A 23,294-nucleotide genomic window follows, 5' to 3' on the forward strand; every position below is an offset into this window, starting at 1 on the left:
GGAGGTTGCTTATTGGGGGTCTTCCAATTGGGGATGTGTTGCATGCTCGCAAGATCTCCTGTGGTCGCTGTGTATTTTGCACTACATGTGATGAGACGTTGCTTCATCTCTTTGTCTCTTGCCTTGTTGCTCGACAGATTTGCAGTTTTGTTTCCCGTGTGTGGTCCTCGGCGACTTAGCAATGGATATCAACGCGTTCGTGGATTATGGGAAGGATGACTTCTATGTTTGCTTTGCAATCAGATTATTCTTGCCTCTTCCATTTCCTTAGATGGACAGGTTTGTGGCATATTTGGCATACTTGGAATGCCTTTATTTTTGATTTGGCCTCGGGCATCCATGGTCATGTGGCCTATGTTCATGGTTTAGTGTTATGGCAGATCTCCTCTATGGTTTCAGCTGATCTGGTTCTTCCTGACATTGCCGCTCCCTAGCTGGATATTGTTCGCTCCACACCAATTGTCCTTTCTGTGTGATATTTGTGTGTCAGGGTCTTGGTAGCCTTTCGCCTTGATTTGTGTCTGTTCTGCTTTTCTCAGCTGACTTGATGGTGTGATGTAAATATTGCTACTTAATTCAATTATCTTCACGAAAAAAAGAGAGAGAGACTTGAGTTATTGCAAAACAAAGGAAAAATTAGGCCATGAGACAAAGATCTACACATTTCAAAATGGAATGATCCCATTTCCTAAATAGAGTAGAGAACATATAACTAGATGAAGTAGAATAGGATTTTTCTTGATGTAAGGACTAGAAGCATCTAGAAGCTATTAGCAAGAGGTTTGATCTAACTTTTAGAATTACTATGGCCTATACAAGGCCCATAATGTGGCATTCTTGTTATCTATTTACCCCTTTTGTGCCTTAAACTTGACAATCACGCCGTCTATGCCATCTATCTATCATCAGGACAACATGACTTATATTTTCTGCATCTAGAATATATGATAAACAGGGCCACAAGTATAAAAGTTTATGCTGTTGATGTTTTGTCTACATACACCACTATGGAGAGTCCCTATCATGACTTTAGGATAGATAATTGAGCTTTAGTCTGCTATGACTCTTTGCTGCAGCTTTATTTTGTTATAGACCTTTGTTTCTGCACTTTCTCAGGCTTTTGTTTTCGGTTGGTAGATCATTGCAAGATCCAATATGCTTGGAGAAGATCCACTAGCGCTCAGTGACCGGTTTTGTAAGGAGTTTCATGTCGATATGGAGGCCCTGCAATGTCTTCCTGTATCAGTTGAACCTCGCGTGTCTAAACATATGGATTCAATCATCAAGTTGATTCAACAGGTACTGCCTCTATTTTTCAAACACAATTATCAAGAGTGAGTGAGCACAGGGACAAGATGTTTGCATTGGGTTTTAGGCAATGATGCATGCTCTTATGGACTGCACTTGTCTTGTGTCTGATTTCATAATGAAAACTGGACCTTCAAAGGCTCATGGAAACACCTCCTGGACATACAGCTGTAACATTTTTGAAGTATGTGACCATTTAGATATCAAGGATGGCAGTTTCTTCCTGGAAAATTGCACAACAAGGGGATATTTGTTTGCTTATTTGCCACACCCAATTTAAGACACTGAAATATTTTTGGTTTTTCTTCTGTTCTTTTTCACACACATCACAATGTCTATAAGAAAAGCTAATTGAGAGAGGGGCCTTTAAACTCAAAACCTAAGCGTGAACAACTCAATGCAAGCTCATGGTTTTGGGTGACAGATTTTGGACAATGGATATGGATACGTGCTGGAAGATGGGGATGTATTCTTTTCTGTGAATAAATGGCCCGCTTATGGGTGCTTGTCTGGACGTGGTTCAAATGAAAATCGGGCTGGTGAGCGCATCTCCATTGATTCAAGAAAGCACAACCCTGCAGACTTTGCTTTATGGAAGGTATAGTCCAGTTAACGATTGTTTGAGAAGCTTTGACCGTTTTCGGACCATCTTCAGTGTGGTTATGTATGTGCAGAGTGCTAAGCCTGGTGAACCTTCTTGGAAAAGTCCTTGGGGTCTAGGAAGGCCAGGTTGGCATATTGAATGCAGCGCCATGAGTGCAGATCATCTTGGTCATTGCTTTGACATACATGGGGGGGGAATGGATTTAATATTTCCACACCATGAAAACGAAATTGCACAGAGTTCTGCCGCATGCTCAGGCAGTTGTGTGCGCTACTGGATGCACAATGGCTTTGTAACAGTTGATTCAGAGAAAATGTCAAAGTCACTCGGAAACTTCTTTACTATTCGTGAGGTAATAAACTATTGGCTCTGTAAAGTTTTATGCCATTCTTTATTGGGAAACAAAGTGAAGTGGAAAAGTTTCCAAGTTAAGCTTGAAAGACAACTGTTGGAATTCAGAGCTGAATATCATGACTATTTGCAGGTTCTTGAAACTTACCATTCCCTTGCAGTAAGGCTTTTTCTAATCTCAACGCACTATCGTTCTCCTATCAACTTTTCAAATTTACAGCTGGAAAAAGCCTCTGACCGAGTTTACTATATATATCAGGTATGGATTCAGCCCTAATGTCTCAGATCTAAGACTGCAGGCCTACATTTATCACTAGAAGATTTTTGACAGACCGTTTCAACTTTGCTACAGACACTGGAAGACTCTGCACAGTGCTTGTTAAACAAAGCTGATACATCCATATCTAAGGAATGCAAAGCTTGTGTAGAGAGTTTTCGACAGTCTTTTCAAAGTTCTATGGCAGATGATCTATTGACGCCTGCAGTACTTGCATCTCTTTCAGAACCTCTGAGAATAATGAATGATCTGCTGCACACTCGACAGGTGTGTAATTGTTTCACTAGGGTTTCTATTGCACCTTCACATGTGAGCTGGCTTAGAGTCTAGATAAGATCGTCCCAAGACATTGGTTGGAAATGTGGACTTTGCTTTAGTCACACTCGTGTTTGGGCTCCCTATGAGTATTCTAACATTAAGGGTTCCTTGAGTTTTGATCACTATTACTTGTTTGGAGGTGTTAGTGATTACAACTCCTGAATTAACAACCCAGTGATGTAAGAATTTAATCTCCTAGAAGCACAACTCAAAGAAGATCAGAGAACCCAGAGGATCCATATATATTGAAGCAACGTGGTATCCATGAAATATGTTTCACTAGGCGTGAAACAAAACACATTCCATTAAAATGTTTCAGTATGCGATGTTTCACCTACCCTAGTGTTTTTTGTTAGAAACCTATTGAATGTATGATTTAAATGTGCCTATTTGCTGTTTCATATGGTGTATTATTTTGGACCTACACAAGGGTCAAACATTTCATGCTGATACATAATGAATGTTCTGATGGTGAAATTTTCAAGGGTGAAACATTTTCTGATTACCTTGCCTAAGAGCAGTAATATGTGAAAGAAGCAATGGTGGAATGTGAGGTAAGAGCTATGGAGGTTGCAAGAGAAACACACAAGATTTTTGTGGGTGTATGAGGGGTGCTTACTCAGCTATTGGCCGTTGGCCTTCACCCCAATAACCTCCCATTTAAAGGCCAATGTGCCTTTATGAGAGTATTAGAAGAAAGGGAAGATACTATCCAATGTCCATTAGTACTCTGCAATGTGCAACACACTTAGAAGGTAAACCTTTGGTGAGAAGATATGTAGGGTTATCATCCATATGGACCTTGACAAGCTCAATGCACTTGTCTTCAAGAACCTTTTTGATGAAGTCTTTGCATGAAAGATAGGGTTCTTTGCCAATTGAATGGTACTCTGGCTATCACAATGCAATGTAGGCCTCTCTCCTACAATACCCAAGTCTTCCATTGGACTAGTAAGCCATGTAATTTTTTTGCAAGCCTCAGTGGCTGCAACATACTCAGTCTCAGTTATAGATAAAGCCATACATGGTTGCAATTGGGAGATCCAAGAGGATGCATTATCTGTGAAAGTAAAGACCAAACCTATAGTAGACCTAAAGTCTACACTCCTTGCAAAATGAGTATCTACATATTGAAGAACATATGCATCCTTCTGAAGCATATACATATAGCTCTAGTGCTATTCAAGTATCTCATGATACTCTTTACTACTGCTCAATGCTTCTTGCTAGGGTTTGCCATTCAAGTATCTCATGATGTTTTTTACTACCTCTCAATGCTTCTTGCTAGGTTTTGCTATACACTTGCTACCTCTTCGTAATGTCTAGATATGTAACACCCGTGGCGTATATCTAGCTACCAATTGTGGATGCGTAAGGAACCTTAGCCATTTCAGCATTCTGCTCATTTGACTTGGGGCTTTCCTCTTGGCTAAGTTATACACTCCATCTTTAGACTATATCATGGTTACAATTTGTGGTGAGCCTTCTCGTTATGTTGATGCTATGATTAGGGATGATAGTCACAAGTGAGAAAGGCTATGTAGTCAAATATGAATTCTTTGATGAAAATGCTATTTGGTAGTTATTTCTTTTGCCTCAGAGCAAACATACACTATATGCGGTTGGGTCTACAAGTTAAAGGTATCTCCATTTGATGCATTGCCTAAGTACAAGATAAGATCAGTGACCACAGGATTCAAGTAGGAGAAGGGGATTGACTTTGATGAGATATTCTCACTAGTAGTCAAAATAACCACCCTTCGTATGCTAATTGGACTCTTTGTTCATAGTTGCATCCATATGTTGTATGCTACTTGTTCTTATCATATGATATGGTACGTATCCGTACGGTCGAATTGGCTATTTGTGGCCATCGTGTCTGGTGCATTTCTCCGTGTTCATGAACATTTCTGTCTGTGTGTTTCTGGTGCTGTGCCATCTTGTTTGTCACTTTAGGGGGGTGGGAAGCTTTTTCAACATCTTTCCAAGATGGAGGGGCAAGTTGCTCCATGCAAGGAAATCCCTCAAAATATCGTCGACGAGATTCTTGCCAAGATGAGAGGGGGATCCAGAAGAGGAGAAGACAGTGGCGTATTAGTATAAACTTCTATGCCTACTAATGAGGAAGCATCGAATGTGGGCGTATCTTTAAGCGACGTGGGAAAGGCCTCCACCATTGGTGGTGGGGACTTCACATTTGTATCCAACTCCCCGGAAAAAGACAAAGAGTGGAGGCTCATGTGGCACCGGAGAGGCAATCCTTTCCCTCTCAAGCTCCCAGTCATGTGCGTGGATCAGTTGCCCTTCTTAGATAAATGCAAAGACTTGCGAATGTGAAATTACATGTGTGGTGATTGAGTGCAATCTTGCATTCAATGTCCTAAAGCAAGAGCAATGGAAGATGGTAAAAGCCATTGTCAATGTGGGTCCATGTGAAGGATAGACCGGTGTCACGTACAATGACATGAGGATGAAGAAGATCGATGGGTGAGGAGGGCAATCCGCAAAGCTATATCAGTTGTCACCTTCTTCACGATACAACGTGCATATGTTCTAGAGATAGCAGAGAGGAGATGGGCATGGATGCATAAGTCCATCCATGGTTTTGCTACATTGGTATATCTAGCCTATAAGTTGCCGATGGTCATGGATGATAGAGAGCTCCATTCAGACCAACTTGCTTATTTGACTTGTGTGTTTCTTGTGGATGACCACAAGAACAATGCACTATGGGTGGAGCTAGGATGCTATGTGGATTAGAGAGGGCATGTGGCTTTTACTTCTCTTACTTGTTGGAGGAGAGAGTCACTTATGAAGTCTCTATTTTGGTGGCAAAACTTTGAATACACATTGGGGACCCTTCAAGCTTAGCCATGAGAGTCCTTGCTCAAGATTGCTCTTCGGGTGCATGTGAGAGAAACTGGAGTGTCTATTTTCTCATTCACATGAAGATTTGCAATTGGCTTAGTATACAACAATTAGAGTGGCTAGTCTATTGCGGCACTAACTTACACATGATGAGAGCTATGATGAGCATGGGTAGTCCAAAACATATAAATACTTAACCATAAAATTAAAAATTTGTTATTTTAAACTTTAACGTTTATACTTTACAATTTAGACTTTAGCATTTATAATCTTATGTGCATTGTGTAGGTGAATGTTGATACATTCAAGTTGACAAGCAACACTCTTTTGAGTGTACATTAGGAGATGGATGATGAGGAGGAGATGATCTTTGCGAAGCTCTATAGAGAGCTTATAGCAATAGCAGATACTTGTGATACTCGTAGTTGTAGAAATTACATGGCACAACGGACATAATTTGAGTAAGGAGTAGAGAGCACACAACAAATATGAGAAGCACAAAGATTGCTTTAATATCAAACGAATTGACATAAAGATAGTTCTTTACCCGTGTGCTTCCACTGTGAAGCTTAGATGGCAATCCAGATAGATGATAGGCGAAGAGCTTAGGGTAGCTGGAGAAACTCTAATTGGATGAAATATAGATTGACAATATCTTTAGAGGAGTCTTTCTTTTATAGCCCAAAAAGGTAGTTTGGTTGGCAAGTTTGACCATATTATGAAGATTTCCTAAACGGTAAGGGAATATTCTAAGGAATTAAGAAATATTCCCTTTACGGCCAGGTCGGGAATGTTGCCCTTGGACCTTCGTCAGGGAGTTGCTGGCCCTCTTGAGACTCCTCGAGACAGGAAGCGACCCCTTGACCCCAAAATAGGGGCCTTTGATAACTCCCACATCCCCAAAACTCAATGCCAAAAAGAAGCATTCCATATCCTTTTTGCTGTGAGACTTAGCCTCTCTCATGAGAATTCCCTCTATTCTTCGACCTTTGTCGGGAGTGTACTAAAGACCATGCATTCTTTTTTTAAATTCATCTCCTTTGTGAGCATGTTGCTCTCAACATTAGAACTTGTAAAACCACTTGTATGTGTAGAGTTGCTAATGGCTGTCTTGAAAGTGCCCCAAATCTTAAGCAAGTTGACCAACAAGAATATAGCCATAATTGAATCATGAAAAGTAATCTTTTGTGATATCAACTAGTTGAAAATAGTATTAAACACATTGAGATGGTTGGACATAGAATTCTTCTCCTCCATGCGAAGATCAATGAGTTTCCTCAACCAATATACTTGGGAAGCAACGATTTTTTTCTCGTACAAATCACATAGCTTCTTTCATATACCATATGCACCATTTGCCGTGTCTTTTACATTAAAGCAAACAGACTTTGAGAGAATCAATATGATAGTGGAACTTGCAAACTCATCCATTTCTTTCCATTCATCTACATCAATATCCTTGAGCTTAACATTGCATTTGATTGGCTTTATCTGCTTCTTTTGAACCAATACATTATAGATTTACTTGTTTTCATAAGAAAATAGGTGCCATCCAAATTTTCACTATTAAGTAATGTGTTTGTAGAAATAGATGAAGAAATCATAATAGTTTTAATATGTTTTACATACTGAAATTCCAAGGTATGCCTAATCGCAAGTGCAAAGGAGACCAATTAATTGCAATCTAAATGCCTTGCAAAGCCTAACAACGGGCAAAATAGCATAAATAGCGTAAAATTAAGATAAATGTATACCAAGCAATTGAGATACAGTCAATTGCAAGACTAAAATTGCAATACCAAGTGCTCACTGTAATGGCAAAGACAATACCAAAATAGCCGGAGCACTTTTCAGTACATCAATCTTTTTTCTTATTTCTTTTTGGAAATTTCTTGGATGTTAATCTTAAGCAAAACAACCTCAAAATGACATGCACCTTATTTTCTTAGTGTGCTCAATCAACGCTAATCCAAAGGTCATAGAAATGGGTTTTTTGTGATAAAATAGATGCCTATAGCAACATGAGGAAATGGAAGAATAGCATGATACCTCAAAATTCATCAAAGTAGGTTGTTTTCATCATAAACAACCTTTTGGAGTATCTGGATAAGTAGCATGGCCCATAGACATCATTGTCCTAGGAAATCATCATCATCATCATCGTCCCCCCCCGCCGCAACTATACTGTAGCAAGCCCCACGCTTAATGGTCTGCTGTCTTAAACCCTCTGCTTAAGCCATGTGCTTTTGGCAAGCAAACCCTCTGCTTCCAAATGACAAGCTGTTTATGTGCTTGCATGTATCAAAAGCATGCACCAAAACCTCTTTATGAGCATTCAAAACCAAGTTGTTGTGCTTTTGTTCTAGCCACTAATGGCTGCCCAAATGTAACCAAATCAAGCTATTGCAGTCCCCAAATCGAGCCTTAGTGGCTCCTCAATCCAAAGCATATGTTTGCCTTAGATGTAGAGCTAAGTAATGAGAATAGTACCTTTGTCAAGTTGTGGACAGCAAGCACAAATTTTGTAGGAGGAGCTTGAATCCTTGGTCTTCATAATGAAGCTTCACTTGCCACACTCTTTGCTTCGAGCACGAGTCCCAGGAATGCTACTCTAATACCAAAGGGAAGCAATGGTGGTATGTGAGGTGGGAGCTATAGAGTGCAAGGGGATTTTGAGAGAGAGGCACAAGAGAGCTTTGTGGGTACAGTGGATGGTATCTTTATTCATTGTTATCTTCACTTATATATGATTGTATAGTGTGTACTTATACAAGGGGTGCTTGCACAGCTGGAGAACCCAAAGGATCCTATCATATATATCAAAGCAATGTGGTATCCATGAAACATGATATGCATTCTAATGAAACATCTCATTATGCAATGTCTCACCTACCCCTTTCACTTTGGGGAATAAAAGCAATTTCTGTTAAGAACATGTTGGATGCATTATTTAAATGTGTTATTTTGTCATTTCATGTGGTATTTCATTTAGGACCTATGTATAGTGTGTACTTATACAAGGGGTGCTTGCCCAGCTAGAGAACTCAAAGGATCCTATCATATATATCAAAGCAATGTGGTATCCATGAAACATGATATGCATTCTAATGAAACATCTCAGTATGCAATGTCTCACCTACCCCTTTCACTTCGGGAGATAAAAGCAATTTCTGTTAAGAACCTGTTGGATGCATTATTTAAATGTGCTATTTTGTCTTTTCATGTGGTATTTCATTTAGGACCTACAAAAGGTCAAATATTTCATGCTGATACAGAACATTTGAGGGTTAAGTGGTTCAAGGGTGAAACATTTTCATGTCACCTTGTACGAGAGCAGTAATATGGGTGTATAAGGGTAAATGCTGCCAACAACGAATCCATGATATTGTAATCTTTGCGCTCATGGATCCATGGAATCTGCCTCGCTGCCCCATCCAAAATTCTATCGATCAAGAAATGAAATTAGACTGCTAAAAAATCGCATATCCCTTAGGAAAGTAATATCATAAAATTGGTTGATGTAAAAGACTCCTGATGAGCACCAGCCTTCAAACCACTAGGATCAGCCAGAACTCTCTTGCTTGTGCTGCCAACCCATGTGCATGCTGTCCAGCTCAAGCTCTTGCTATTGTTGATGATTGAAGATGAAGGTGATGATCCACAATCCACATGGATCACATTGATGACAATCAAATTGTTAACAACTGGGTGTTTACAACATAGCCTCCTTGAATAGGCACATGTGACATGAGATTCTGTCCTATTTGTTGATTTGCCCTGCCACTCCTCATTTCTGCTGCTTAGCCATTCAGCCATTATTTGAAATAACAAACTCCACTTCAGCCTTTTTGTTATGTATTAAAGTCATGAATTCTTGGAACTTAATATAATTAGGTCCTTTGAATGATAATAATCTGAATAGCATTCAATTTTAAAATATTTTCCCTTGTATGTTGTGACTTTAGATGAATTGTGGCAATAACTAAATATTCTATTTTTGTATGTTTTTATATATACTACCCCTATCCCATTTGTAGGGTTTGGCCATCTGCATCCTATGCTTGTTCCCATCCTTTGTTCCATGTATCTATGATATGTAGTCATATTGCTTGCTTATCTTCTCTTAGGTATAATATCTTTTATTCCAGCTCACTTAGCTTATTGGTAGGTCTAGAACAATTACAAAGCCTCTATAGCAAGTATATCTTGTGGGGGAAGGAAACAAAAGGGGAAGGGAAGGAAGGAAAAGGAGGGTGAGGGAAGTGATAATTGTGCCAAAAAGTGCATGCATTGCAAGAGGGCAACCATATGGAAGATAATGTTGGTAGAAATATCCCCAACTTTGTTTTAAAGAAGAGATTCGACAGTGCCATGAAGGAGGTCCCTTTTATGGCACTTGCCATTGAGACCGTGCTTGTTACCCTATGTGAATGTGCGAAGCCTTGGTTTGTGGAAGTGAAGCCACTAGCCATAGATGATAGGACTTCACATAAGGCTTTGTTATAGGAGTTGTAGAAGAGAAGGGGATCAATCATCATGGGAAATAAGTCTATAGTACCAGTTTGTGGTCCTTCCATGATACCTCTACATCCAGGGCACCATGGCATAGTGACTTAAGATCTTTATGTTTCACATTTGGGTTTTGAACTTTTGTCTATCTATGCTATTACCCAGCTAGGCAATAGGATTGTCTTCTTTAGGTGAGATTTTCAGGTTGAGGATGAGGCCATCAAGGAGCCTCTTTGGACAAGTCTATAAGAGGGTGGATTGTATGAGAGCATAACCCTTGCAATGAGGATATCCTTGGAGTGAGTCTTGCACATGAGGCCTTGGGAAAGCGAGCCACACATTTGGCTGAAGGGTTACTAGATTTTGGATGTGCCTACCAACACTTTGTCTCAAGATTTGCAGATGAGGTGAGTATCAGAGAGAACCTTTCCTATAGAAGGTATCTCATGGAGTCCTTTCCAGCTTCTCCACATGGATTTGTGTGGCTCCATGTGCACAACATCTTGGGGTAAAGCTATTTATCTCATATCTTTTGTTCATGACTTCTCTAGATATTTTTGGGCTTATTTTTAAGCTCATGCTAGAGGCTTTTTAGAGCTCTTGTGATTGGAGAAGTATGGTGAGGAGGTAGGTTCCCATAGGATCCTGATAGTGAGAGCAGATTAGGGTGGTATAGTTCAGAGAAGTATGGTGAGGAGGTAGGTTCCCATAGGATCCTGATAGTGAGAGCAGATTAGGGTGGTATAGTTCTCATTTATCTTGAGGTTGTTAGCCTCATAGACGTGCTCAAACCAGTTAACAAAAAGTCATAACGGTCATCGCTAGTGTGTAATTCTCGAGTTGCTTGGAAATTATTGGGATTTTGCCTTGACTATCATCTTTCTAACGGTTTCCATCTCCTTCTTAAGCTACCTTTTGGCTTCTTGTTGTTCTTGAGTCAATCGTTATACACTTTCTATGAGGGTCCTACCTGTGGTGCTTGCATTGGTTGGCACTTGGTCAATTTTCCTTTTAACGGATTCTATATGAGCAGCAAAGTCCTTGAGTTGGTCCTGGATTTTCTAGGATAGCTGGTTGATACTTTCTTCGTCCATTGTATTTGTCTCTTAATCTACAAGCGTCTCTATCAAGCTGAGAGTTTCCTTAGCTAAGTGGTCCCCTAGTGAAGACACAGCTAAGGTTTATATCTTGGGGAGATAAGAGTTAGAGTTTGCTTCCTAGTTTTACAAAACGTGCCTCTCAATCCTTAATGGCTTGGTAGGCCTTGTAGGTTCTTGCTGTAAGGTCAAGTTTGCCTTACGACACTTCCTGTAGGTCACTTGCAGGTAGGTTGTTGCCTCACGAGGTTAAGATGTAAGTTCAAGTCTGCTCCATCCTCTAGGGAAGAAGCCATGGCACTAGTGCAGCAAACAAGTAGTGGGAGAGAGCAAACATAGTCCTTAATGTTACAACAGAAGGGATGAAAGAATTTGAGTTTGCCGATGGCTTGTTGCTCTTTGCAATGTGTGTTCCTCATGCAAAATGAGGATATTTAGCTCTTGGGATGCTTTGCTCTGATACCATGTGAAGAAAACACATGGAAGCCCTAAGCCAGCTTTAAGAATATGTAAAGAAGTAGTAGGTTGTGCAATGGAGACAACAGAATGCATGACAACCTGGAAGCCCTAAGCCAGCTTTAAGAATATGTAAAGAAGTAGTAGGTTGTGCAAAAGAGACAACAGAATGCATGACAACCATGAATAATGAATGAACTTAGAAGTCAAAGAATGAATGAAATGATGAATAATATGTAATGATACAATGGGGCCTCAAGCCTTAGTGTCTTTGGGATTGGGGTTGAGGTTTGAGTCATAGAATTTGGATAGAGTGGCCTGAGATGATTGCATTGTCCTATTTGATAAGGTGGCAACACGTGTGGAAGGAGGATGCTCCATGGAAGGAGCAAAACACGATTGTCTAGGAAAGAGGGATGTTGAAGAAGACACCAGATGAATGCGGACAGCAATGAAGTGGGTGAAACTTCAGTCCTTCTCACTGCATAATGAAGAAGAATGATCTCCAGGGCTCTACTAGCAAAAACACCATTATACCCTGATGGAGAGAACCTGTAACAATAAAAATGCAGCCATGTATTGATGAATAGAGCCTTCAAAAAGTAGGGCGACTGTTGTAGAAGGGGAGCCACCATCCTGTAACAGCAGCAGAACAAAAACATAGATGCAGCCTTGGAATGTGATAGTGATAGCCTGTTGGAGGTGAATGATTGTTGTAACTGATAGTAGACTGCTCTAGAATGATGGCAGCAACTCCTGATGATGATCACTAGCCTCTAGGTATGAAAAAGGAAAATGTAGATGGCAACCATTTGTGATGAAGATGACCGGTCAAACCAGTGTAGAAATGATTGCAGCAACCAGGCGGCAGCTTGTAGATATCCAGCTGCTGATAAACACAGCAGAAGTCTCTAGTTGTTGTGTGGACATACAACTGGGGATACGCAAAGGAACACCAATATCCTAACTTGCATTGGTGGAAGGAGTCTATCTTCTCATTCCAAGCACACGGAGTCTATTTTAGGCCGTAAAGGGCCTTCTTCAAGTGGCAAACTTTGCCATCTTATGAGGAAAAGATAGAAGTCTAATCAACATAGATCTCCTCTTTCAAATCACCATTAATGAAGGTAGACTTCACATCAAGTTGATAAACCGGCCATCTCTTATCCTTGGCCAAGGCAAGGACCCCAATGGTAGCCATTCGAGCTATAGGGGCAAAGGTATCATGGAAATTCACTCCTAGCTACTACGCGAATCCTTTAGCAATCAGCCGCACCTTGTGCTTATCCAAAGTGCCATCATTGTGGCATTTGGTCTTAAAAACCCACTTGAGTCCAATCACCTTCCTATGAACAGGCTGTGGCACAAGATCCCAATTGCCATTCCACTCAATGGCCTCCAACTCTTGCTCCATAGTATGCTTCCAATGCTGTGATTGCAAAGCCTCCTTCATGGAGGTGGACTCTCTATCCTGTATGGTATGAGTCATCATAGTGAGTACAAACAAGCTCAATGGAGTGTGGTTGGTTCCTCCGAGTAAAACCAGCCTTCCTCCTCGGATAGGGTGGTAAATGCCTGATTACAACTTAATTACAGCAGCAAACAATAAATGCAAATCTGAAAATACAAATTTACCTAATGATCTTAGACAATGCACACTCGATTGGCCCCAAATTTGGCGACCCTTTCGGTATTTCTTTAGCCCCAATCCCTTTTGGTATGTCAACTCCCCTTGCTTTCCAAAGTGACCAGCAAGTCTTCAATCTATTTGGCCCCTTGATTCGGGCACTGAATTGGCCTTCACTCACTTCATAGACGATGGAAATGCCCCAGATTCAATGGCTGGCTAGTCAATTCAGCTGAAATTCACCTTCAGCCTTGTTGAATCCAAGTCTTGGAGCTTCCAATTTTTGGCACGCTTCCCAAGGCTGCTGCTTAACCTTAATTTTTGTTGTAAATTAGGGTTTACAACAGAGAAATTTGCAATTTCTCAGCCTCCAAGGATCCAAATGTTGAGATCTTTGGAGCAAGGCTATGAAATGGCTGGGAGAGGGAAAGTTGTAGAGAGAGAAAATTCAGAGTTTAGTCGTGAAGAATGACTGAAAATCAGTGAAGTGCAGTTGTTGCATTGCCACAACAGCATGTAGCTGCAAAGAATTGAAGAAAATCAGTCATTTACTGCTGCTACGCTGTGTGAATAGCGTGTAGATGTTGTCTCCTACTGTTGACTGGTCTTCTTTTGCCCTTGGCTGCCTCAGAAGGTCCTCCAATGGCTGCAAATGAGACCAGTAGCCTCCCCTCCCTCTTTCTTGCAGGCTGAATTTATAAAAATGTTCTCTCCCCAGTCTCTAAAGACGTTTTTCAGTCTTGCATAGCATTTTTGACAAGTGGCAACCTTTCCAAATGGTTTTTCCAACATTTTTCATAATTAAATATTAATTTTCAGCCTTAAATACTAAAAATTAATCTAATAATTATTTTGATGCGCTAAAAAGTAATCTGATTGGCCAATAATTAAATTGGCTAGGCAACTTTCATTTCCCGAGTGTCTCTATGCCATCTTTGACCCTCAGATCGGCGTTAGGTACCATTAAACGCAACTTCTCTAGTGTCGCCAACTGACACTTATGGCCAAATGGATGACCTAGGCCAACAACTGGCACCAGATAGCACCAAGTACCTGTGCGGCATAACTTACAGTAACTTTTGTCTTTGACATGTCGTGATTTTTTCGGGTCCCGGGCTTGTAAATTTACTTTAACCTCAGTTGCACCTCACATGTGCATCATTTACTCAATCATGTGATTAAAAATTAATCCACATGTTAAGTGAGGTTTCAAAAATACATGTCCTCATGACAGCCCTCCCCTTTGAAATCCTTGCAATCGTCCTCAATTGCATTGCCAAATGCATCAAAAGCAAAGTACTACATTGGAATTTCCATAGGGCATCATAGTCAACACAACATTGCGCATTGTTGTTCAACCATTCCATATGCCCAAGATGTGCTGAAAATTACCAGCCAACATAACATAGCATAAGACTCACAAAGAATCTCGAAAACATTGCCACATTATCATGTTACATGTCAATTTCTTATGACAGATTATCATGTGATATGTCCATTTCTCATGAGCTCAACTCATCTGGCAAAACCAAACCATAGTATAGCGAAAACCAAGCATAAACCATGGGTAAAACAGCAATGGCATCATAACATATGCTGCTGTCCATGGAACTAGATGTAAACTATTGAAAACTGAGCATAATCTGATCATAAATTGATCACTTGTTGATCTGAGAATTGATCACAAACTGCTGTAAATGTGACCCCAAACTGATCACAAACTCATTGCAAAAACTGATAAGCAATTAGTGCAAAAATTGATGCACAACTGATCCAAAAAGTGACCATAAGCGGTTCTCAAGTTGATCAAAAACTCATAACATATGCTGCTGTCCATGGAACTAGATGTAAACTATTGAAAACTGAGCATAATCTGATCATAAATTGATCACTTGTTGATCTGAGAATTGATCACAAACTGCTGTAAATGTGACCCCAAACTGATCACAAACTCATTGCAAAAACTGATAAGCAATTAGTGCAAAAATTGATGCACAACTGATCCAAAAAGTGACCATAAGCGGTTCTCAAGTTGATCAAAAACTGAGTTGGAAGTGATAATAATTTTTGTCTCAAAATTGAGGCAAAATTTATGCTAAATTGATCATAAGCTGATGCAAAAGTATAGTTCAAGTGCCCGGGTTGAAACTCATACTCATTTGCATACATTTCATAGTGACTAGTACACTAAGTAGTGATGTCATGGCAAACATACTGTCAGCGCAACACCTTGGATGCATGCTGAATACATCCCAGATCCACTACATACGAGAGTTGTCCATAACTGGAGGAGGGGAAGTGCTACCTCCCCCTTGAGTATCATGCAATACTCCGAACCCTTGCTCTGCTGAACCTGACGGATCCCGGCTCTAACTGAAAGGCATCTAGGTAAAGGTGCAACAATTGAGGATGGTCTGCCAAGTCATCCTCTTCCATCCATTTGGCATCCATTGGTGAATAATTCTGAAATTTCACCAAGCATCTCCTGGAAATTTTACCTTTGACATTTCTTTTCTTATGTGCCAAAATCTGCTCAGGTGCCAAAATCTCATCTAGCTTCTCAACCTTGGGCTGAATTTCAGCAGACATATCCTCTGGCACATCACATGAAAAGGCCTCAACAAATTGACATGAAAGGCATTATGTATCCACCAATGTGGAGGTAATTTCAGCCGATATGCCACATCGCTGATCTTCTCCAACACCTAGAAGGGGCAATAGTATCTCATACTCAACTTCGGATACAATCTTTCTCTTCCTTTCATCTTTTTCAGCCTTGCCTTTTCAAAATGCAGCAATACATAATCACCCTTTGCAAACTACAAAACACGTCTATGTCGATCAGTTGTTCTCTTTTGCTTTTCTTGCAATCTCTGAAGTGCATATTTTATCTTTGCATAGGCTACATCCAAGTTTTCCACATAACGATTAGCCTCAAAAATCTTATTCTTAGTTTGTAGAATAGATGGTACCTTCTTGCTATCCTCAAGCACCTCAAATGGAGCTTTGCCCGTAGAACTATGCACTGTGTTGTTGTAAGGAAACTCAACCAAGGGCAGATACTGCTCCCATTGTGTCTTGTGGTTTGAAACATAGCACCTCAAAAGATCTAACACTGTGGAATTTGCTTCCTCTGACCGACCATCTGTCTGCAGATGGAAGGATGATAAGAATTTCAGTGTGGTATCCATATTCTCAAACAAGCCCTTCCAAAATAAAGTAGTCATCTAGGGGTCTTGATCACTTATGATCGACTTTGGCATACCATGATACTTAAAGATGTGTTGCAAAAACAATCGTGCCATATGATCAGTCTTTATTTTCTTCCTGATCGGAATGAAATGGGCTTGTTTGCTAAACCTGCAAATGATAGTCCATATTCCATCATTCCCTGTAGGTGTCTTAGGAAGCTCAAAAATAAAGTCCATTGCAATGCGCTGCCAAGGCCTATCTGGAATATGTAAGGGCTGCAATAAACCCGGCACTTTTGCCTATTGTGCTTTACCTTCTGGCATACGATGCATGTCTTAACAAACTGTTATATATCATTCCTCAAAGCTGGCCAATAAAAGAAATGCTTCACTACCTTGACCGTGGCATCAATACCTTTGTGTTTTGCATACGGAGAAACATGACTTTCAGTGATAACTCTAGGCCTTAATTGCTTTGTGACACGTAGTCGTCCATGCATCATCAGCAATCCATCTCTTAGCACAAAGTGTTTATGCCTTTGGTCATTGCAAAGCTGATCATAAACATTAGGAAAGTCCGAATCAACAATATATTGCTCTTTCATGGCATCCAACTCAGTGTCATAATTCATGTTGATGGCTGAAATTTGTGGTTTACGTGACAGTGCCATATGATCAGTCTTTATTTTCTTCTTGACCTGGAATGAAATGGGCTTGTTTGCTAAACCTACAAATGAAAGTCTATATTCGATCATTCCCTGTAGGTGTCTTAGGAAGCTCAAAAATAAAGTCCATTGCAATGCGCTGCCAAGGCCTATCTGGAATAGACAAGGGCTGCAATAAACCCGACACTTTTGCCTATCGTGCTTTATCTTTTGGCATACGATGCATGTCTTAACAAATTGTTCTATATCATGCCTCAAAGCTGGCCAATAAAAGAAATGCTTTACTACCTTGACCACGGCATCAATACCTTTGTGTTTTGCATACGGAGAAACATGACTTTCAGTGATAACTCTAGGCCTTAACTGCTTTGTGACACATAGTCGTCCATGCATCATCAGCAATCCATCTCTAAGCACAAAGTGTTCATGCCTTTGGCCATTGCAAAGCTGATCATAAACATTAGCAAAGTTCGAATCAACAATATATTGCTCTTTCATGGCATCCAACTTAGTGTCATAAACCATGCTGATGGCTGAAATTTATGGTTTACGTGACAGTGCATTAGCCACAACATTCTTTTTACAATCAATATGTACAATCTGAAAATGAAACATCGAGAGAAAATTTGCCCATCTCATATGCTTCTCTAACAACTTTGTCTGCGTTAGAAAGTACCTCAAAGTTTGATGATCTGTCTGTACTGTAAAATCGGCTCCCAACAAATAATGTTTCTACGTAGATAGTGCATGAATTACAGCCAAGGGCTCTTTCTCATAGACCTGCAAATTCTTTTTTGCACTGTGGAGAATTCGGCTCTGATAAGCAGCAACTCGGCCGTCCTGCATAAGAACAACCCCAATGCTGTTACCACATGCATCACATTGAACTATGAATGACTTCCTTAGATCGGGCAACACAAGCACAGGATCTGAAGTCATCCTTACCTTCAACTTTTCAAATGCTGAAATTTCCACTGCTGTCCATCTCAATGGCACATCCTTCTGCAAGGCATGCAATGGGGATGCAATTTCAGCAAACCCGTGTACATACTTCCTGTAGTAAGAAAATAAACCCAAGAAGGTGCGGATCTCATGCATATTCCTCGAAGGTGGCCATGATCGTATTGCTTCGACCTTTACAGGGTCCATGTGAATATCATTAGCCAATACAATATGTCCCAAAAATTGGATTTCATGCAAGAAGAATTCACTTTTCTTGTCATTGATAACTAGCCTATGGTCACGGGTTCATTGAGCACAATATCAAGTGTTTTTTATACTCTGCCTCGTTCTTTGAATAGACAGTCATGTCATCAAAGAAAGTGTCCACAAATCCTGTATGTGGCCTGAAGATGCGATCCATCATCCGATTAAAAGTCGCAGGAGCATTCGTAAGTCCAAAAGGCATAACAAGAAACTTATACAATCCAAAAGATGTCCTAAAAGCTGTCTTAGGCACATCTTCTGGACTAATGCGTATCTGATGATACCCAGTTTTCAAATCTATACGGCTAAATATGGCTGTCCCTTGCAATCTATCCATAACATCATCGATCCGAGGAATTGGAAATCGATTCTTTATTGTGATCTTGTTTAGAGCACACAATGCACATATGCCATGAACCATCCTTTTTTTGCACCAAAAGCACTGGAGAACAAAAAGGAGATGAACTGGGCTGAATCAACCCTTCTTCTAACAGCTCATTTACGCGAGTCATAATCTCCTCCTATTGGGCTGCACTGACTCTGTAGGATGGCTTATTAGGTGGGCTACATCCAGGGATAAGACCTATGTCATGATCTTTTGGCCTTTTAGGCGGTAGCTGTCTTGAAAGTGACCAACAGAAGCAATCAGCATACATTTTCAAAAATGATATGCGATCCTTCTCTAACTTAGACATGTTTCCAATATTCTTACTATCATCTTTATCCTTAGTAAAAACCAAGTACGCTGAAAGATGATTTTTCATTACTTTAGAAATGGCAGCTCCATATACAACAAAGACAGATTGACCTTTCAACTTTACATCGAGTGTAAGTATCTTTCCCTTATGCTGAATAGTGATCTTTTTTGCACGAGAATCAATCACTATATGCATACGGTGACACCATGGCATACCAAGCAATACATCACAACCCTTAAGTGGAGCAATGAAGAACTCTTCGCTGTCCACATATCCTTGTATGTGCAACCGAAGCTTTCCAATGAGGGGTGTGACAGGCTCTGCATGGCCTTTACATGCCATTCCAACTTTCCCCATGGGTCCCATCTCATCCTCTCTAATGCCTAGACGGGCGTCCATGTCAACAGAGATGAAGTTTGCTCGTGCACAACTATCAAAGAAAATCAATGCATGCTGATTTCTAATTTTTCCCCATGCTCTGCACAACTTAGTAGCATCATCATTGGGCTGATCACTAACAACATCGGACACCAATCCCACTGATGTTTTGGGCTTCTTTCCTTTAGAATCTCCCTGATTTTCTGATTTTCCAGCTTGTTGCCTATTGGGGTAGTCCCTTGCAATGTGGCTCTCCTGTCACAAATAAAACATTTATTTGCAGCCATCAATTCCCTACATTGTGCCAATGTTTTCGAGCCCTTTCTTTGTTGTTTTGGCCTCTTTTCAGGCTGATTTTCAGATTTGCCCCTTTTCTAAGCCTTAAACAACTTTGTATTCGGCTTCTTCCCCCTCTCTAGGAAGCCCGAATCCTTCCCACGCAGCAAAGCATCGGTTGTAGCAGCAATCTCTATAAGCTGAGACATGCTAGACACGGTGGATTTAATGCCAAAATCCTTGATTCCTTTGGGCAACCCACAGACGTATTTTTCCACTTGCTCATGAAGGGGTATGGGGCGATAAGAAGTAATAGGCAACAATGCATCCTAAAACTTCTTATTATATTTCTCCAAATTCTTACATTTCTTAGCATCCAACTTATTCCAAGCTGTCATGATTTTCACCTCAAAGGTACTTGTTAACCAATTCGATGCAAACATTTGCTTGAATTGTATCCATGTTGACTGTGCTCTACCTTGCATCAAAAGAGTGGACCACCACTGTAATGCATTCCCTTTCAAGAAAGTGGCTGCCTTTCGAATCTTTGAGGACTCTGTGAAGTCCCCCCTTGAATAGGCTGCATCAAACTGCTGAATGAAAGTCAAAGCTTTCAGCCTATCTTGTACACTGCTGAAGGACTCAAACTTTACTCCTTTTCCACCCTCATCATAGTCTTTTGCTGCCCCTTTGGGTGTCAAGTTTTCATACACTGGCTGTTGCAAAAGGGTGCGGTTGCTGAATTTACATCAAAACCAACGCCAAATGGAGCATTTGCATGACCAACATTCGTTCCTTGAGCCCCATAAGCATTCGGGGATGCAGATGCAATACCAAATATACTACTTTGTGCCCCAAGCATCAAGCCAATGCTGCCATACATAGGGTTTTGCATATTTCCAGCCATACCCGAATACATTGGGCCTCGCACTCCATGCATTGGTTGTTGCATACCATAGGAATTTGTGCCATATATTCCCGTATGCGTTCCTTGTCCAACCATAGCATGAAAATTCGTACTTCCACCAAAATATCTTAGCTGCCCCATCATAGCATGCACACTTGCCTGTCCAAAATCCATTGGATTGGCACTTCCGCGATGGCCTTGTATTTGCATTCCTTGCCTTGTAGGTACCAACCGCTTTATTTTATTAGCATCTTTGGGAGCTTCAAATGAAGGGTTTGGCACTATCTTCTGTACATCTTGCTGTCTTGAAGGTGTAGAAGACGTCTTCTTCTTCTTGCCTTTGCTGTCCTTCTTTGGAGCATTCAAAAATCGGGTAAATTGAGGATCGTTTGCCAATTTAGCAAAGAGATTTGCTGCCGTCCTCATCCGATTCTTGAAGTGGTCATCAAATTCCTCTTCACTTTGCTAGTCATCAGTCTCCTTATGCCCGGAAGACCGTGCATCTTGCCCAACAATAACATTTTTAGCTTGCTGTCCATGGTCTGAGCCTTGTCCAAGGTCAGACATTGCATTTCCTTCATTCCCATGTGAACATTCATATTAAGAGGCATCATCACTGCTTGAGTCCATCTCACTTTATGAAGACATATTGCTGTAATTTCTCAGCTGAGAGTAAAAATCAGCACTAGCACAAAGCTTTGGCTTGCAATCAGGTGCCACGGGCCCACCAAATCAAGGGATTGAGTGGTATCTCAACCAATGGAACCATGAAACCAGGCTTTCTCCTTGGATAGGGTGGTAAATCCCCGATTACAATTTAATCATAGTAGCAAACAATAAATGCAAATCTGAAAATACAAATTTACCTACTGAACTTTGGACAATGTACACCCGATTGGCCCCAAATTTGGTGCCCCTTTCGGTATTTCTTTAGCTTTATTGAAGAAAAAGTTGATTTACAATGGGATTCTCCCAATCCCTTTCAGTATTTCAACTCCCCTTGCTGTCCAAAGTGACCAACAAGTCTTTAATCTATTTTGCCCCTTGATTCGGACATTGAATTGGCCTTCATCCACTCTATAGATGATGGAAATGCCCCAAATTTAATGGCTGGCTAGTCTTCCACTTGAATTCAGCTGAAATTCACCTTCAGCCTTGTTGAATCCAAGTCTTGGAGCTTCCAATTTCTGGCACTCTTCCGAAGGCTGCTGCTTAACCTTAATTTTTGTTGTAAATTAGGGTTTACAGTAAAGAAATTTGCAATTTCTCAGCCTCCAAGGATTCAAATGCTGAGATCTTTGGAATAAGGCTATGAAATGGCTGGGAGAGGGAAAGTTGTAGAGAGAGAAAATTCAGAGTTTAGTCGTGAAGAATGACTGAAAATCAGTGAAGTGCAGTTGTTGCATTGCCACAACAGCATGTAGCTGCAAAGAATTGAAGAAAATCAGTCATTTACTGCTGCTGCGCTGTGTGAATAGCGTGTAGATGCTGTCTCCTACTGTTGACTGGTCTTCTTTTGCCCTTGGCTGCCTCAGAAGGTCCTCCAATGACTGCAAATCAGACCAGCAGCCTCCCCTCCCTCTTTCTTGCAGGCTGAATTTATAAAAATGCCTCTCCCCAGCCTCTAAAGACGTTTTTCAGTCTTGCATTGGCATTTTTGACAAGCGGCAACCTTCCCAAATGGTTTTTTCAGCATTTTTCATTATTAAATATTAATTTTCAGCCTTTAAATACTGAAAATTAATCTAATAATTATTCCGGTGCCCTGAAAAGTAATTTGACTGGCCAATAATTAAATTGGCTTGGCAACTTTTATTTCTCGAGTGTCTCTGCGCCATCTTTGACCCTCGGATTGGCATTAGGTACCATTAAACGCCACTTCTCTGGTGTCACCAACTGACACGTATGGCCAAATGGATGACCTAGGCAAACAACTGGCACCAGATAACACCAAGTACCTGTGCGGCATAACTTATAGCAACTTTTGTCTTTGACATCCTGTGATTTCTTCGGATCCCAGGCTTGTTAATTTTCTTTAACCCTAGTTACACCTCGCATGTGCATCATTTACTTAATCATGTGATTATAAATTAATCCACATGTTAAGTGAGGTTTCAAAAATACATGTCCTCATGACACCGACATTGCCACGCGCTATTCTACAATGGTTGCCACTTTAGAACTCTCTTAATCCTTGCATCATGGAGTGTATCATGCACCCAACGAGGATGTGGCCGGTACTCTTCCCCTCGCTTTGCCTTTGATAAAGTCTCTAGAACATCCATTGGTGTGAACTCAATGGGTGAATCTGGGGGTGAAGCAATCTTCTCCTTCAATGATGGTGGAGCCTCAAGAGACATAGGCTCAAAGGGCATTGGCTCAAGTGTCCAGTTGTTACCCAAATCTCCAACTATGGGATGGTCAGCACTCCCCTTTGTAATTGAAAACTCTATGAACCAAACATCTCGACTCATATAGACTTCTCGTGAGATGGGATCATAAAGCTTGTATCCCTGTGACTGTGAGCTATATTCCATGAACACTTGTCTTTTGGAAGC

General features: G+C 40.6%; 1 protein-coding gene across 2 annotated transcripts in view; it reads left to right on the forward strand.

Moving 5' to 3' along the window:
• The window catches only part of LOC148030887 (Cysteinyl-tRNA synthetase, class Ia family protein), a 106,220-nt gene that overhangs the window by 55,794 nt on the left and 27,132 nt on the right, over positions 1–23,294 (forward strand). For both annotated transcript variants that reach the window (XM_087684431.1, XM_087684432.1), the window contains exons 3-7: positions 1,138–1,299; positions 1,733–1,906; positions 1,983–2,264; positions 2,397–2,522; positions 2,616–2,807. In XM_087684431.1, coding sequence (XP_087540557.1) covers positions 1,138–1,299; positions 1,733–1,906; positions 1,983–2,264; positions 2,397–2,522; positions 2,616–2,807 — 936 coding nt within the window. The remainder of the gene's footprint in view (positions 1–1,137; positions 1,300–1,732; positions 1,907–1,982; positions 2,265–2,396; positions 2,523–2,615; positions 2,808–23,294) is intronic.

The sequence above is a fragment of the Lygodium microphyllum genome, chromosome 9 (genome assembly GCF_053477565.2).
Source record: "Lygodium microphyllum isolate KBCC chromosome 9, Lygodium_microphyllum_v1.1.10, whole genome shotgun sequence".
In the NCBI taxonomy this organism is placed as follows: Eukaryota; Viridiplantae; Streptophyta; class Polypodiopsida; order Schizaeales; family Lygodiaceae; genus Lygodium; species Lygodium microphyllum.